At 38.7% G+C, this 16881-nt stretch overlaps 1 protein-coding gene across 7 annotated transcripts in view; it reads right to left on the reverse strand.

Moving 5' to 3' along the window:
• Positions 1-16881, reverse strand: part of GPATCH8 (G-patch domain containing 8) — an 81082-nt gene that overhangs the window by 25212 nt on the left and 38989 nt on the right. For 4 of the 7 annotated variants that reach the window (XM_059670404.1, XM_059670410.1, XM_059670405.1 and 1 more), the window contains 3 exons: positions 5992-6059; positions 5254-5340; positions 2555-2698 (listed from right to left, as the gene is read on the reverse strand). In XM_059670404.1, the coding sequence (XP_059526387.1) occupies positions 2555-2698; positions 5254-5340; positions 5992-6059 (299 nt within the window). Of the gene's footprint in view, positions 1-2554; positions 2699-5253; positions 5341-5991; positions 6060-8036; positions 8082-16881 lie in introns of all 7 variants that reach the window. The other 3 variants (XM_059670407.1, XM_059670408.1, XM_059670409.1) reach the window with 1 other exon arrangement.

A 16881-nucleotide genomic window follows, 5' to 3' on the forward strand; every position in this document is an offset into this window, starting at 1 on the left:
ATTTCCATCTAATAAAAGAGCAATATGCAAATTAACCATCACTCTGTCACTCAGTCATAAAGATGGTGGCGGGCACGGAGCTGGAGCAAGCAGCAGGCATGGGTTGCCCCTAGTGATGGAGGAAGCCAAGTTTTCCGCCTGCCCTGGCCGGCACTGAGCTCCGCTCAAGGCTACAAAGTTTCAATTATAAAAGATAAATAAATCCCAGAAAAAAAGAAAAAAGAAAAAAAGGAGAGGCTGGGAGCTTGGGTCACGGGGTGTGTGGCCAGCCTGAAAATGTCCATCAGCCCCTCACCCAGGCTGGCCAGGCACCCCAATGGGTCCCGCACTGTGTTCCGGGACACCCTTCAGGGCAAACCAGCCAGCCCCGGCCCATGCACCAGGCCTCTATCCTATATAATAAAAGGGTAATATGCAAACTGACCCTAACAGCAAAACGACTGGGAATGACTGGTCACTATGACACACACTGACCACCAGGGGGCAGATGCTCAATGCAGGAGCTGCTCCCTGGTGGTCAGTGTGCTCCCACAGGGGGAGCTCTGTTCAGTCACAAGCCAGGCTGACAGCTGCCAGCACAGTGGTGGTGGCAGGAGCCTCTCCCGCCTCCTCAGCAGCACTAAGGATGTCTGAATGCAGCTTAGGCCTGCTCCCCGCTGGCAAGTGGACATCCCCCGAGGGCTTCCAGGGTGCCAGAGGGATGTCTGACTGCCAGCTTAGGCCCGATCCCCCCCCCCCACCCCCCCCGGGGAGCGGGCTTAAGCCAGCAGGTGGACATCCCCCGAGGGGTCTCAGACTGCGAGAGGGCACAGGCCGGGCTGAGGGACCCCCCACACCTACCAGGTGCACAAATTTTTGTGCACCGGGCCTCTAGTTAATAAATAATAGCACAAGAATAAATTCTGGCTCTAGCTGGTTTGGCTCAATGGATGGAGCGTCGGCCTGCAGACTGAAGTGTCCCAGGTTTGATTCCGGCCAATGGCACATGCCTAGGTTGTGCGCTTGATCCACAGTGGGGGGAGTGCAGGTGGCAGCCAATTAATGATTCTCATCATTGATGTTTCTCTCTCTCTCTCCCTTCCTTTCTGAAATCAATAACATATATATGTATTTAAAAATAATAAATTCTGTGTTTTGCACACTCACAATTATAAACCCACTTTTACCCCATCCTGTCTATGCTCTTTCAATTTCTCTTCTTCAAATCAGGCAGAGCTAACAATATATTAAAATAATGTCCAAACGTGTATAAAATGTTGAAAATCTGTCTTAAATAAAAGTCTATCAGTAAAAGAATCTAAAATTGGTTAGGTGTGGTTAAATGTGGAAGAGATTGTAGCATAAAGTATAATACTTCAACCAGCTTGAAAAGTATCCCTGTGGTAGTAAAAGTAAAGCTTAGCCAAAGCCTGCCTTGTACCTGTTGCTCTGAAATCTTTGGTTGGTTGAAAAATAAAGCAAAGGTTAAAAAAATGTTGGTTTAACAGGTTCAGCTTACAAGAGCATTCCAGTAAAGCCCATAAATCTTACAAACTTAACAAATACAACTATGTACCCCCCCAAAACTGAAAAAGTTATGCTAAAGTCACCCAAGATCAAATGGCTCACAATTCTTTAATAAGCCAGAACTGTGCTGTAGATATAAAGATTAATTTCCTCCTTCTAAAATCCCCCGGGAGTATTGCTGCCTTCTTTATGCCAGTAATTCATTAGGTACTGGCCCCCCCCCACCCAAATAAATTTTTTTAAAAAGATTGCAAAGAAAGTGTAATTCATTTTTCAGCAAGCTTTTCAACATGTAGCATCAGTTTTTTTGTTTCGTTTGTTTTTTGGTTAATCCTCACCCGAGGTTATTTTTCCATTGATTTTTAGAGTTTGGAAAGAAGTGGGAGAGACAGAGAGAGAGAGAAACACATCAATTGGTTGCCTCCTGCAGAGGCCCAGACCAGGGCTGGGGACTGAGCCCACAACCAAGGTACGTGTGGCCCTTGAACAGAATCAAACCCATGATCTTTCAGTCCGAGGGCCGACACTCTATCCACTGAGCCAAACCGCCTAGGAGCAGCATCAGTTTTTTGTTAAAGATAGCATCTAATATTATTTTCCTTCTCAAGATTTATCTACCTTCCAAGAGTGTAACAAAATGACTTACTGAGAGGAAAGAGTACCTAATAAAGCAAGAACTCTTCTATACAGAAGATGAAATAACCAGCCTGGGATAACTGTTCAAAGTTTCACAAATTCATAAAGTGGGGGAAAGAAAAGCTCCCAGCAATCCTTAGTTGAATTACCAAATCAAATACAAATTTAGAAATCACTCAAACCAAAAATTTTATGCAAGATTTATAAAGTTCACAATTCTTCACTCTACATAAGTTGGAAGGGGGAGGTCTATGTCAGGACTTCTATCATGGAAAAAAAAGTCAGATGACTTCATATAAAAACTGGCAGATACAAGAAACCATAGTCTCCAAGTTTTTTGGGTCCACTCAAAATTCAATTGTTTTAACAATAAAGTATCTTTTTCTTTTGTTAGCAAATAACTATTCCTTACCTGCTTGTGTGCATGATCATAGGAATTAATATGGTTGTCAAACTCCTGATGTTTCTGATATTGCTTATCACAGAGTTCACAGTAAAAGTTGGCTCTGAGGTCTTCCAACGCTTTAGCAATTGCCTTCTCTTTGTCAACATAATCCTGTAAGAACCACAAAATATAAACAAAAATTGAACTTGGTAGAATTTTAAAGTGAATGTTGTAAAGTAGTAGTCTTACCTGAAGAGAAAAAAAGGGTTTTTCATAAATTTAGTGGGGTAATTTGTGTGTGGTTGTACTAACAGTTGTCTTCAAATAAACAAACGTTCAAATGAGTTTACTGTGGCATCCCCGATTCTTAGCCCTGGCTTAAAAAAAACCAACCAATCGCTCTAGCAAGTTTGGCTCAGTGGATAGAGCGTCAGCCTGAGGACAGAAGGGTCCCAGGTTCGATTCTGGTCAAGGGCACATGCCTGGGTTGTGGGCTCGATCCCCAGTAGGAGGCAGCCAATCAATGATTCTCTTGCATCATTGATGTTTCTATCTCTCTCTCCCTCTCCCTTCCTCTCTGAAATCAATAAAAATATATTTCAAAAACTAAAAATCAACCAATCAGATATAACAAACCATTTTTATTGCATTGAAGAAAACACAGAAAAGTAAATCCCCGAGAAGGGCAATGGGAGAAGAAAAACAACAGAACAAAACAAAAAAATCAACTATGACCTTAAGCTGAAATCAGAGCTGTGATAGCTAAGGGCTCTCCTTAGGACAATGGCTGACAGTGGCACTAAGGTCTTAGAAGGTGGGGGAGCTAAACATGAGAAGTCTCATGTAATAAGCAAAAGAACCTACAAGAGGGCTGGAGAGGTCCCAGGATCTGAGTCTTGGCAGAGAGAATCAAAACTACTCTCAGAGCCCTGGCTAGTTTAGCTCAGTTGGTTGCAGCGTCAGTTTGTACACCAAAAGGTCATGGGTTCAATTCCTGGTTGGGGCACATACCCAGGTTTTGGGTTCGATCCCAGGTTGGGGTGTGTATGGGAGGCAACTGTCTCTTTCTCCCTCCCGCTCACTTCCTCTCTCCCTAAAATCAATAAAAACATATCCTTGGGTGAGGATTTACTATACACACACACACACACACACACACATATACACATACACACATACATACACACACATACACACACACTCCTCACACGAGGATATTTTTCCATTGTTTTTTTTTTTTTTTTTTAAGTATATTTTTTATTGATTTTTTACAGAGAGGAAGGGAGAGGGATAGAGAGTTAGAAACATCGATGAGAGAGAAACATCGATCAGCTGCCTCCTGCACACTCCCCACTGGGGATGTGCCCGCAACCAAGGTACATGCCCTTGACCGGAATCGAACCTGGGACCCTTGAGTCCGCAGGCTGATGCTCTATCCACTGAGCCAAACCAGTTAGGGCAGTTGTTTTTTTTTTTAATATACCTTTATTGATTTCGGAGAGGAAGGGAGAGAGAGATAGAAACATCAACAATGAGAGAGAACCATTGATCATCTGCCTTCTGCATGCAGCCCGCAACCCAGGCATGTGCCCCTGACTGGAATCGAACCTGGGACCCTTAAGTCTGCAGGCCGACTTTCTATCCACTGAGCCAAACCAGCTAGGGCTCCCTTGTGTTTGTGTGTGTGTGTGTGTGTGTGTGTATGTTTTTAAAGAAAGAGTGGAAGGGAGGGGGAGAGACAAAGAGACAAACATCGATGAAGAGAGAGAATCATTGATTGGCTGCCTTCTGCATGCCCCCGACTGGGGACCTAACCCACAACCCAGGCAAGTGCCCTGACTGGGAATCAAACCATGGTCTCCTGGTTAACAGGTCAATCCTCAATCTAGCCGGGCACCAAACCAGTTTTTATATGATAACCTTAGCTAAACCTGCTTCTTATTTACAAATTTACCTATTTTATGGTAGAGATTGGGCATACTAGAACATCTTGAAAAACATGTTTCCTGGTCAGTCATTTTGAAGGCTAAATTATAACATATTCTAAGATGCAGTTTTCTTATAAGTTAGTCCCTTAAAAAGAAAAATACTGAATGAAGTTCTCAATCTGTTTGCTACTCTTAAAACATCTCACCCATTAAAAAAGAAAAGGCTTGCCGAAACCGGTTTGGCTCAATGGATAGAGCGTCGGCTTGCGGACTGAAAGGTCCCAGGTTCGATTCCGGTCAAGGGCATGTACCTGGGTTGCGGGCACATCCCCAGTAGGAGGTGTGCAGGAGGCAGCTGATCGATGTTTCTCTCTCATCGATGTTTCTAACTCTCTATCTCTCTCCCTTCCTCTCTGTAAAAAAATCAATAAAATATATTAAAAAAAAAAAGAAAAAAGAAAAGGCTCAAAAAAAGGAAAAGAAAAGGTTTATCAAAAGGTATCAAGCTCTCAAAGGACTCCCCCCTCTCCAAAGACTCTTAAATTAATAATTTTTACTGCTATTAAGAAGCACTGTGTTTTCAAACACAGATGCAATCAATCTTCCCAACGAACACATGAAGTGGGTATTATTAACTCGGTAGTTTTTACAAAGGCAATAAATAGGAAAGTTTAAAAACTTGAGATTACTACTAATCACCACCAAATGTCAAACAAATGCTGTTAACAGAGATCCTTTTCACTGAAAATATCTTTCAGTGTGAATACCCCAAATGCAAGAAAAGCTTCATTTAAGTACCTTGTACTTCTGTCTTAATTCTTCCGTGTCTTCTTTTTCCACTTCTAGGACACGGCGCCGTTCGGTAGCATCTTCGGCATAATCGAGCTTAATAAAATAAGATATAATTAGTCTTAATTCCTAAAGTATCCCCAATTAGCAATTTAAAAAGTCATTTGCACAAACTACAGTACTGGATGAAAATAAAAAGCTCTGTATTTTGCTCAGTAACCTCTTGTTTTATTGTCACCTACAGAGAAAATAGCATGCAGAAAATTTCATTAATCCTTTCATGCTGGTGGTTCCCAACAGGCACATTTTTTTTTTTTTTATAACAGACTTTAATTCAGTGGTATATGTCAAAGAATTAGGAGTAAATGGAGAAAATATTTTAGCCAATGAAGATACCCCAGATTACAGCTATACACATCTCTATAAGGACAAATTTTCTACCATAGCAAATATTTTAAGAGTTAAGCAACACTGCCTATTGAAATGAGTACCAGGGTCTGTGGCATAACCCTGGGCAAACCCCTGAATTTCTTTATGCCTCAATTATAACAGTTTTTATTTGCCACTTACCTACCTACCTCAATGGCAGCACTAAGTAAAAATGTAAAATATAATTTTAAGTTTCCGAGAAAAATATTAAAACTACATTCGATCTAATAAATGTATTCTTGCACTGGCATCTGAATTTGGAATTAATATCAATTTTAAATATTCCATGAAACAAGTGAGCTTATGAGATCAGTTTACCTCCATTTCCATGCGACCCATGCCCATGACATCATACTTGAAAACAATTGGAATGGGATCTGTTCTCCCTGTAACAGGAACACATAATCAAGGTAAGATGCAAAGCTAAGCCAAGCCAAAAGCTCACTTTACACATTGGGTTTGGGTGGTTAGAGATCTTGCCTTGGAGTGCAGAGACCAGAAAGCTACAGTGAACCAAACACAAGCCATTCTCACAGCTTACAACCAAACCTACCTCTCCCAGTTTAAGCCCAATTAACCACCTTAATTGTCCGTCCAGTGAGAATAATTCCAGATTAGTATGACAAAATTATGTAATGCAAAGCATTTCTAAGCAATGGCCCCAGGAGGTTTAAAATAACTTTTCATCAAGAATCACTTCACTCTTACTGTTCACTGACATCCTCCCATACACACTTTTAAAACTGGTAATAAATATTTCAACTGACATGCTTAAATCAAAAAAGCAGTTTCAAACATGATTCAGGAAAACTGTAATTGCAACTCAGTATGCTTAATATTTTTTGTTTTGTTTTCAAAAGATGGTGTATAGTTCAGTGGGGCTATGAAAAATTTAAATAGAAACAAAGAACAGTGTTTCTTTTGAACTGGTGAGCTGAGGTCCCATTTTCCAAAGTGGATTTAACACTGCCTGTGGTAATCAGTAAGCTGTGAAAAGGACTAGTTGCGAAGAAAATTGACTTTAATCTAGTCGATCTATGCTGAAGATTTTTTAAAAATGTATATTTAATCCACTCATAACCAGCCAAACAAAGCAAAATGGGGCAGACAAGCACTTTACTACCACAGCTGTTTTACATCACAACTTGCGCTGTTTATTGTGATGTAAGCCCACTGATAAGAGGACTTACCTTATCCGTTGTACACCTTTAGTGAAAAAACACAATGTTTACTTCCCTCATCATTTCACTCAGCCTGGTGTAAACAACTGTTTTTTTTTTTGTTTTTTGTTTTTTTTTGTTATACACACATGTATATTATACCTTTGGGCTAAAAGTTAAGTTTTTTCAGGCTAAATTTGAGGTATTACCAAATTCAAATTAAAAAAATAGTAACAGATGCCATGATTATGACTAGGTTTGGTCCTGGACAAAAAAGAAGAAACTGTTTTCAAAGGGACCAGCAACCACTTGCACCTAGTTGCTCTATAACTGTGGGATTAGTTTTTATTAAAAAGAATAATAAAAACAAATTCAGAAGTTTACTTATCACCAATATCCCACTATGTTTTAAACAATAAGGAGATAATTAGGAATAATTATTATAGTGAAAAAAAGTTTAAGTAAATAAAGAGCCTCTAATGCCAGAAAAAAAGTTCTAAAATACAGCCTTCTTTTAGATACTATCAAAGACTGCCAGTTAAACAAAATGAAAATGCGTTATTACCTTATGCCCAATGGTATAATAAATAAGCAGTGACTGCAATCTCTAGCAAAAGGACCAAATTAAGACAGGTTATAAAAATGACTTCCTAGGTGCAATATCACTTTCATAACGTCTCAACCAGGGATTTACTGGTAAAAACAAATGGTCCAATGAAAGAATTGAAAAAATAAATAACAAAGGAATTTACTTTTTTGTTGTTTTGGTATCTTTTTTTGTCTGTCAGAATTTGTCATGCAAGAATCAAGAAAGTTTTGGTATAAATTCATTACCTCTGTAAACCCCTGTTTATAAACTCTGCATTAGTACTTTTGCCTTCTAAGGCAGTCAAAGTTTGTTTTAATTTATTTACAAATTGCAGTAGCAAGTGCTAGTGCCCATTACATTGTGGGGAAATCAAGTTTTTGACAGTATTAAAATTTAATGTTTTAACTGATTTTTTTTTCACTTCTAACACAAACAGATACATCCCTTCTTAACATTACCCTTTAATGAACGAGGATCAGACAAGTTGCATAAGGAAAGGAAAGGAAAATGAAAAAGACCAAGCAGAAGGATGAAGGCTACAACAGAGAAAGTAAGCCTAACATATTGGTGCACTGATGACAAAAGGAGTATTCAGTCTGAAAATAAAAAATTACCACTGCTAAGTTTACCATCACCACAACAAGTCCAGGATCATAATGCTGTAAAAAAGAAACACCATTTGTTAGGCAGAAACCAATTAGGGTGGGAAACAGGCCTTCTAGCAGGCAGATGGGAGGGGGTAAAGTAACAATTGGGCTTTGTCCCTCCCCCAATTTCAGCGGGGGACAGAGGAAGGGCACTTGGTGCTACAGCAGTTATTTTCATACTGGACCAGGGTGTGAGATTTTTGTGCTGCTACTTGAGAACATAAACCACCTCCTCTTTAATTATGCAGGGGCTGCGAGAAGGTGTTCTTTCAAAGTGAGAGAACTAGCTCTAGCTTCCAATTTCTCATTTAACTACTCATTTTGCTAAATCAGTATTCAGGGCCCAAGGCGGGACTTTTCTTTAAAGAAGTAATATCAAAGATCAGCTGGACAGTGAGGAAGTCATCTGCTTCACTAAAAGAAAGCTAAGAGGGTTTGAGGGGCAGGAGGGGAGTCATCAAGACCTTCCTAAAAAATATCTGTATCTGTATCTGTATCTGTATCTATATCTGTATCTGTATCTATATCTAGATATCTATAGATATAGATACAGATACAGATATAGATATGAGTAAAAGGTCTGGAAAATAACCTTAGATCTTCAGTGCCTAGAAAACTATGTGCATTTGAGTTCGGCTATGAATGAATAAAACTCTTCAATTAGTTTTCCTTAGAATCTGTTGTCTTTTTTTTTCTTTTTGGTGCCGAAACCCGGGAATTTGTTGTCTTTTAATGAATTCTTCCCAGGCCTGCCAACATCTTTCTGCATACATCAAAGTCAAGCTTTGAATGAGACCAGGAACTCCAGAGAAAGTGGCATCAAAAGGGCGATCAAATTTCAGTTAGTCCACTCAGAGGTGACTCACAGAAAAGAAAAAGGTTGGCTTTAAAAACAATCTGAAAGTGACATTACTGCCCAGGCCAAGTAGTAATTTCTTTCCATTAAGAGGTTCCAGACATACAGGAAGAAGTTATAGCATTAAAAAAAAAATCCCCTCAATTTATTCATTTGTGATCAATAATAAATCCTATCATAAAGACCACCACGGTGGAACACATGAATAACAACTCAGTGATGAATTTCAAAAGGTAGGTAGCAACTGAATGTTTGTTAATATGATATTCTCTAGAAAATTCAACTTCTTTTAAAAATAAATTGAACTCTCTATCCAGGTTCCCTATTTCTTGGTTTCTTTTGAAGGGGGCAAATATTTCTTAAAATCATTAAGAACATTTTGCTTATTTCACTCCAAAGAAGGGAACTTCAATCAAAATACTAAATACTTTCCTACAAAGAAATTGTCTTCCTCAGCCAAAGATCTATAGATGCTATGACTTTGATCTGGCCAACTAGAGAGGGGAAAGAAAAAAAGAAAGCATATCAAATCTAGAATGTGCCAATACTGAATTCACGTAATGAGGGAAAAACTGATACTCATATTTTTAAATAAAAACTTTAAATATATATACACATATAAAATTATATTGTACACCTAGAACTAATATAATGTTGAATCTCAATAAAATTTTTTTGAAGAGAAAAAACTTTAAATCATGTTTTACTGACCAACTAGAATTGTACTTTCTATATTTTAAAAGGCAGTTTTACTTCTACAATGACAAAAATGCTAAATGTTCATATATGTGTCTCTTGCTAAAATATAAAGGTATATGATTTATAACTGGAGAGTAAGGCCAAAAATAAAAATCCTTTGATTGCCCTCTGTTTCTGAGAACCATCCCTCATGAATTAGTTTTGATTTTAAAACAGTTAAAGATATACCAATCTTCAAAATTGGCCCCAAAGACCTGGGATGTAGAGAAATACTATTTTTTTTTCTTTTAAGAAACACGACTCTTAAAGAGACAAAATCCAGGAATAGAACAACTGGGAAAAACATATTAAAGGACAACCAAAATCTGGTAATCACCTACACTGAAGGCACATGGCTTCCTATAGAAATAAATTAGAACTGAAGCTTCCAAAGTGATTAAAAACTGGTTGGATAGTCAACAGATGTAAGAACGTAATTTATCTCTACTGCCTTTCACTTACTAAGATTCATTCAACAACAAATATTTATTACAAATATTTAATATTACCACTTTAAACTTCTGGCATGAGGAGTGGGAGAGAGACACAGAACATTTGTGGAGCCAATGCATATATGACTCGAAGGCTTAAAAATGTCTGAAATTGTCCTTTGAAGATGTTTAAAATTGTTTTTAAAATCTAATCCTAATAAAGCAAAAGTAAGTATAAAAGCAACCAAATAAAGTAAATCTTCTAAAAGGCCATTAAATTGATAAAACTGAGCTAATATCTTTAAATCTATTTTTTTCTCACTTTAAGCGACTTAAATACATATGTGAAAATCAAGAGTAACACAAAACTAGGATGACTATTCTCTGATTTGCAAAACTATCCAAAATAGGTCTCTATAGCAAGCTATATGTTAGTGCATTTAAATATAATTTCATTTATTAAAATAGTGATTACATACAATTTTGAGAAACACTGAGTTAAAAAGGGTACTACATCTATGTCCAAAACAAAGCTTCACTTTTGCAAACTTCTCTCGAAACTGACAGTCTTCATAGCATAAAAACAATGAATACTTTTGGCATCACTGAGATAACTGAACATAATTATGCTACCTCTCAATAAACATTAACTGAAAACACCAGGCACATTAATTATTCCCTACTTAAAAAACAAAGGGGGGGGGGGGGAAGACTTTCAACTCAAAACAGAATTCAAATTTTCCAGTACTAAAAAACTAATTATATTCTTGCCATAGCCTATTTAGTGATCTATACAACAACTAGATTAATTTGATTTTCAAATACAGATGTTTTCTTTCTTTCTTTTTTTCTTTTTATTGATTTCAGAGAGAGGAAGGGAAAGGGAGATAGAGATAGAATTCATGGGTTGATGCTCAACCACTGAGCAACGCCGGCTGGGCAAATATAGATGTTTTCTAAGGGCACAGTTTAACTATGACCTGCAGGAATCTCCATCTTTTCATCTTTCCAAAGTATCAGAGCTGCTTTCTAGGATAAGGTAGCTCAAGTTTAATCATATAATCTATTATGTCAATGAACAGGGACAGAGAAGGGGCAAAAAGACTTTAGTATTATGGAATCAGAATGTTAAACCAGGAAAGGATATCTCACCCAGGGATGAAGGGAATTCAGGAGCACTTTCAATTAAAAAAATAAAAACCACCTAAAGGAAATATATTTTTACTCCAGTTAGGACTGTTTTGGTGAAAAATTATATCACCTCACTGAAGGCTATCTCATGCTAACCATTATGCTAAGATCAATTTATTTTTTAAATGGAAAAATCAATTTAATAAATAAACTTTCAGAGTAAATAATCCAAAACGTGAGACTTAGGGGAGAGGAAAAAACAATGTTAGGTCCTTGGTTAAACACTTTTATGCTCTCAGTTTTACTTATGTTTGTATCCTAAATAACTGACACAGTATCTAGGATAGAGGGGCATTTAATTAAAAAATATTTGTTGACTCAAGAGAACGAACATGTTCATAATGGGTCTCAAACTCATTCAGGTATAAATACACAGTGGGGCAAAAGTAGCTTTACAGTTGTTCATATGGAAAATAATACAATAATTAATAAATAATAATATAAGAATAAACTTTCACAACTGATTAGTGACCTACACATGGTCTCTAGCCTTAAGAAATCTTCAAAGGTGTACAGTAATTAAAAAATAAGACTTGGTCCTGGCCTGTGTGGTTCTGTGGTTATAGTATCGGCCCGAGCACTGCAGGGTCTTGGGTTTGATTCTTGGGCAAGGGCATATACCTGGTGGGTTGCAGGTTCAATCCCCAGCCCGGGTCAGGTGAGTGAAGGAGGCAACCAATGGATGTCTCTCTCTCACATTGATGTCTGTCTGTCTCTCTCTCTCTTTCTCTCTGCCTCTCCCTCCCATTCTCTCTAAATATCAATGGAAAAAAATATCCTCGGGTGAGGATTAACAACAATAAAAAACACAAGACTTGCTCTGGCCAGGTAGCTCAGTTAGTTAGCGTGTTGTCCCTATATGCCAAGGTTGTGGATTTAATCTCCAGACAGGGCATATACAAGAATCAACTAATGAATGCATAAATAGGTGGAACAACAAATAGATGTCTGTCTGTCTGTGTCTCTCCCCCTTTCTCTCTCTAAAATTAATTTAAAAAATAAAAATAAAAAGCAAAGTAACCCTGAGGGCAAGAATGATGTCTGATCTACTCTATCCATGGCTTATGATAGTAATAGCTGATATAGCTAAAATATACTATTAGCTCAATAAATATTTGTTGGTTGTCTTATTGATTGAACCTTATAAACAGAATGAGACATAAAATAATATCAGACCCCATTCTTACTATCTATCTAGTGACAAGATATCTGCACTGTAGTCCCAAGAACTGGCACTCTTTGCAACAACCTTGCCTGGGTCAAAATAATGTTAAACGTTAACAAAATATCCTGAAGATATCAGGTTTAAATGTTAAAGATGTTAGAGCCCTAAAATCAAATAAAAAGAACTGAAAGTTAACAGTAAACTAGTAAACACAAAGAACTTAAAAAGTCATGAGTCTAGAAATTCTATGCATTGACTAGTCTGTGCAAAACTAAGGTGGCATTATCATTTTCACTAGAACAACAAGATTTTCTTCAGTGGTTATTTATAGCAAAGGATTGATTCAATGAAAAAAATCTGTCATGAGTTATCTCAATATGCCATAAATGTGGCTATATTCTAGGTCAAATCATGTGGTTATTACAGAAAGAGTTATGTAAGAGAAACCAGCACAATGCCTGTACACTGTAGAATATGACACTAAAAAAAATAAAGAGCCATTTATAAGACAATTAAAATCAGCCCTTATTGTTGCAACAGAATAAGGGTTCCATTCATCTTGAAGGGTGAAGACACTGTACTAGCCATTCAAAACAGATGGGCTTTGCTCAACAATGTGAATTTAAAAATGGTTAAGATGGCGCTAGCTGATTTGGCTCAGTGGATAGAATGTCAGCCTGTGGACTGAAGGGTCCCAGGTTTGATTCTGGTCAAGGGCACATGCGGTCAAGGGTACATGCCTGGAGTTGCCAGCTCGATCCCCAGTAGGGGGCGTGCAGGAGACAGCTGATCAATGATTCTCTTTCATCAATGATATTTCTAACTCTCTCTCCCTTCTCCCTTCCTCTCTGAAATCAATAAAAATATATTTTTAAAAAATGGTTAAGATGGCCCTGGCCCATGTGGCTCAGTTAGTTGGGCATCATCCATGCACCAGGAGATTGCCAGTTCCATTCCCAGGTCAAGGGCACATGCCTGGGTAGTGGGCTTGATCCCTGATCCCCCCCCCCCCCCCGCCCCGGTGGGGGATGTACAGGAGGCAGCCAATTGATGTTGCTCTCTTTCCCTCTCCCTTCCTCCCTCTCTAAAAATCAATAAACTAGTCTTTAAAAAAACAAAAATATATGGTTAAGATGGTAATTTTGCATTTTTTTTTTTACCACAACTAAAAAGAAAATCTCTTGTAGTTTATTTTATAATTATTACTAGAGGCCCGGAGCACGAATTCATGCACTGGTGGGGTCCCTCTGGGTGGCCTGCAGGGATCAGGCCGAAACCCGCAGTCCAACGCCGCTGTCTGCAGCTTCTACTTGCCGTTCCTGCTCATCCCAGCCCCACCGTGCCTGCTGCGGGCTCGCGCCTAATCAGCCCCAATCGCCTAATCAGCCCCGATCGGGAGAGGCTTGCACTCCTACAGCTGCACTCACCAGCCATGAGCCCTGCGTCTGGCGCCCTCCCAAAGGGAGTGGCCTGCGGGATTGGGCTGAAACAAGCTCTCTGACATCCCCCGAGGGGTCATGCAAGAGGGTGCAGGCCAGGCTGAGGGATCCCACGGGTGAACGATCAGGCCGGGGAGGGGCCACGGGAGGGTTCCAGGGCATGTCCAGCTCATCTCGCTCAGTCCTAATTGGCCAAACCCCAGCAGCAAGCTAACCTACTGGTTGGAGCATCTGCCCCCTGGTGGTTAGTGCACATGATAGTGACTGGTCGACTGCCCCCTGGTGGTCAGTGCACGTCATAGCGAGCAGTTGAGCAGCCTTAGTATAGCATTAGCATATTACGCTTTGATTGGTTGTTCAGTTCTACCATTCGGTCTATTTGCATATTACCCTTTTATTATATAGAATTTGTATTGATTTTAAAGGAGGGAGGGGTGGCGGTGGAGGAGAGAGGGATGGGGAAAGAGAGAGAGAGAGAGAGACGGACAGACAGACATTGATGTGAGAAACATCTATTGGTTGCCTCCTATACTTGTCCTGACTGGGAATTGAACCCATGACCTTTTTGTGTACAGGACTATGCTCCAACCAACTAAGCCACACCAGCCAGAGCTCTCTTGTATTTAAATGAATAATAGATATATGAGTTATTGAGTGTTTATTCTATACCTGCTACCATGGAGATAGAAGTAAATGATGGATAAAACCTAATTCTTCGTTTCAAAGAGCTCAATGTTTATAGAGAACCAAAATTCTAAAGTAACTCTTAAAATATTAATAATTTTCTATCACTCCTTGTCTTTCTCCAGGTTCTAGCTGTACTTTAAAGTCTCTGGTGCTTACAATGAAAAATTCTGGGATTCAAACAGATTAGCTAGCCCCTAAGAAATGCCTCCAAATTTTAATTCCTGTGTGCCTGAACTAAGAGAGTAAAATTAACAATGTTCCCACGCATCTTTGTATGGGGAAAAAGATGTTTCAAATAGCAGAGAAAGATCAAATCCAGTCTTCAGACTTTCTTATGAGTAATCACCTCCATTCAATTCAACCCAACACTTACAACTATGCAAACCAAAGGAACAGATTCTATCAAGAAGTTATTTCTATTTCTATCCCCCCTCAAAATAGGTTAATGCTTACTAATAAATATTAATTTGAAATATACATATTAAACATCTCATTTATGTCACCACTGAATAGAATTTGTGTAAGTATAATTTAAAAAGCAAAGGTTTTATAGAATGGAATGTCCTGCTTCACGCCCTGTCCTCTTTTCTAAATATGTAACTTGTTTGTCATATTTTGGTAGCCATTCTAATGAAAAATTTTTTAGCCTTTTTCATTAATAAAATAAATTTCTTATAAAATACACTTTTTACTTTGTGTTCTTTTCATATTTACATTTGATCCTACTTTAAAACATCAGTGCTTCTATATGGAAGAATGAGGAGATTCCATGTATTTACTAAAAAAGTTGTGATGTAGTTGCTTGCTTCCTTATTCTCACATTCTGTGATTTTTTCACTTGTTAAATCATTCAAGAAATACACTGAAATTCCACATGTTCAATCTGCTCTGAAGCCCCCACTGTACCTTTAACTTCACAACTATACTGCACTCCATTTATTTGTTACATTTGTTTCCCTATTAGACATGAGCCTCTGGAGGGCAGAGGCTATATATTAATCCTTGAACTCCTAAGAATTAGTACGGACCTGGCACATTCTAAGGATTCAATAAATGTATGCAGAATAAAAAACATGAAAAGCAACAACAGATAATTGATGTAAATGAATAGCAATTATCATTTAGGTGTTTATAGTCTAATGAAGGTTAAGAGATACATAAACATAAATTATACAAGGTAGAGCATAAAAATGCCACAAGAAAGAAAGAACCTATATAATAAAAGCCTAACATGCAAACCGACCAACCGACAGAATGACTATGATGTGCACTGACCACCAAGGGGCAGACGCTCAACGCAGGAGCTGCCCCCAGCCCGCAGGCCCCAAGCCAGCCAAGGCAGGTGCAAGTGGGGATCCCCCAATTGCCCCGCTGGTCGTCCCACAGATCGACCCTGATGGCTGGCTAGGCCTAGGGACCTTACCCCATGCACCAGGCCTCTACTAAAGTGTAAGAAAAATGTAAGTGAGGAAATTACAGTATTTTCTTTTTCCCTAGAGACCAATTACCAACCATCCCTAAAAATGAGGGCAAGGTTCTTACTGCTCAATCTAGCCTCAAGTTGCTAATGAATATATACAAATTTATATTAATCATGAAGAATACAAACGACTGCTTCAAGTGCCCTAAGGTAAAAATATCATATTCAAAGCTATCTCCAATGTTTTGGGCCAGAATTAACTACTGTATATTTCAGTTCTGTAGTACCTGCATTTCTCACCACCATCACATCTTTCTAGGAAACAGAATTTATATCCATTAGAGCATATTAATTATAGCATAGGGCTTGGCACAATTATACTACTCTTTTTAAAAATATATATATTTTATTGATTTTTTACAGAGAGGAGGGAAGAAGGATAGAAAGTTAGAAACATCGATGAGAGAGAAACATCAATCAGCTGCCTCCTGCACACCCCCTACTGGGAATGTGCCTGCAACCAAGGTACATGCCCCTGACCGGACTCGAACCTGGGACCCTTCAGTCCGCAGGCCGATGCGCTATCCACTGAGCCAAACCAGTTAGGGCTATTCTAGTCTTTAGTATTGCTCAGACTATCAGTTTCCTTATCTGTAAAATAGGAATGATACCCACCACAAAGAAGACTTTAAATTAGGTAATCCATGAACACTCTGTAAATATTTAATAAATCCTTATTACAAAGGATTAACACTAGCCCTGACCTGTGTGGATAAATGGTTAGAGCGTTGGCCTGTGCAATGAAGGATCGAGGGTTTGATTCCCGAGGCCACCAATTGATTACTCTCTCTCTGTCTCTCTCACACATTGATGCTTCTCTTTCTC

This window comes from Myotis daubentonii, chromosome 16 (genome assembly GCF_963259705.1).
Source record: "Myotis daubentonii chromosome 16, mMyoDau2.1, whole genome shotgun sequence".
NCBI classification, from domain to species: Eukaryota; Metazoa; Chordata; class Mammalia; order Chiroptera; family Vespertilionidae; genus Myotis; species Myotis daubentonii.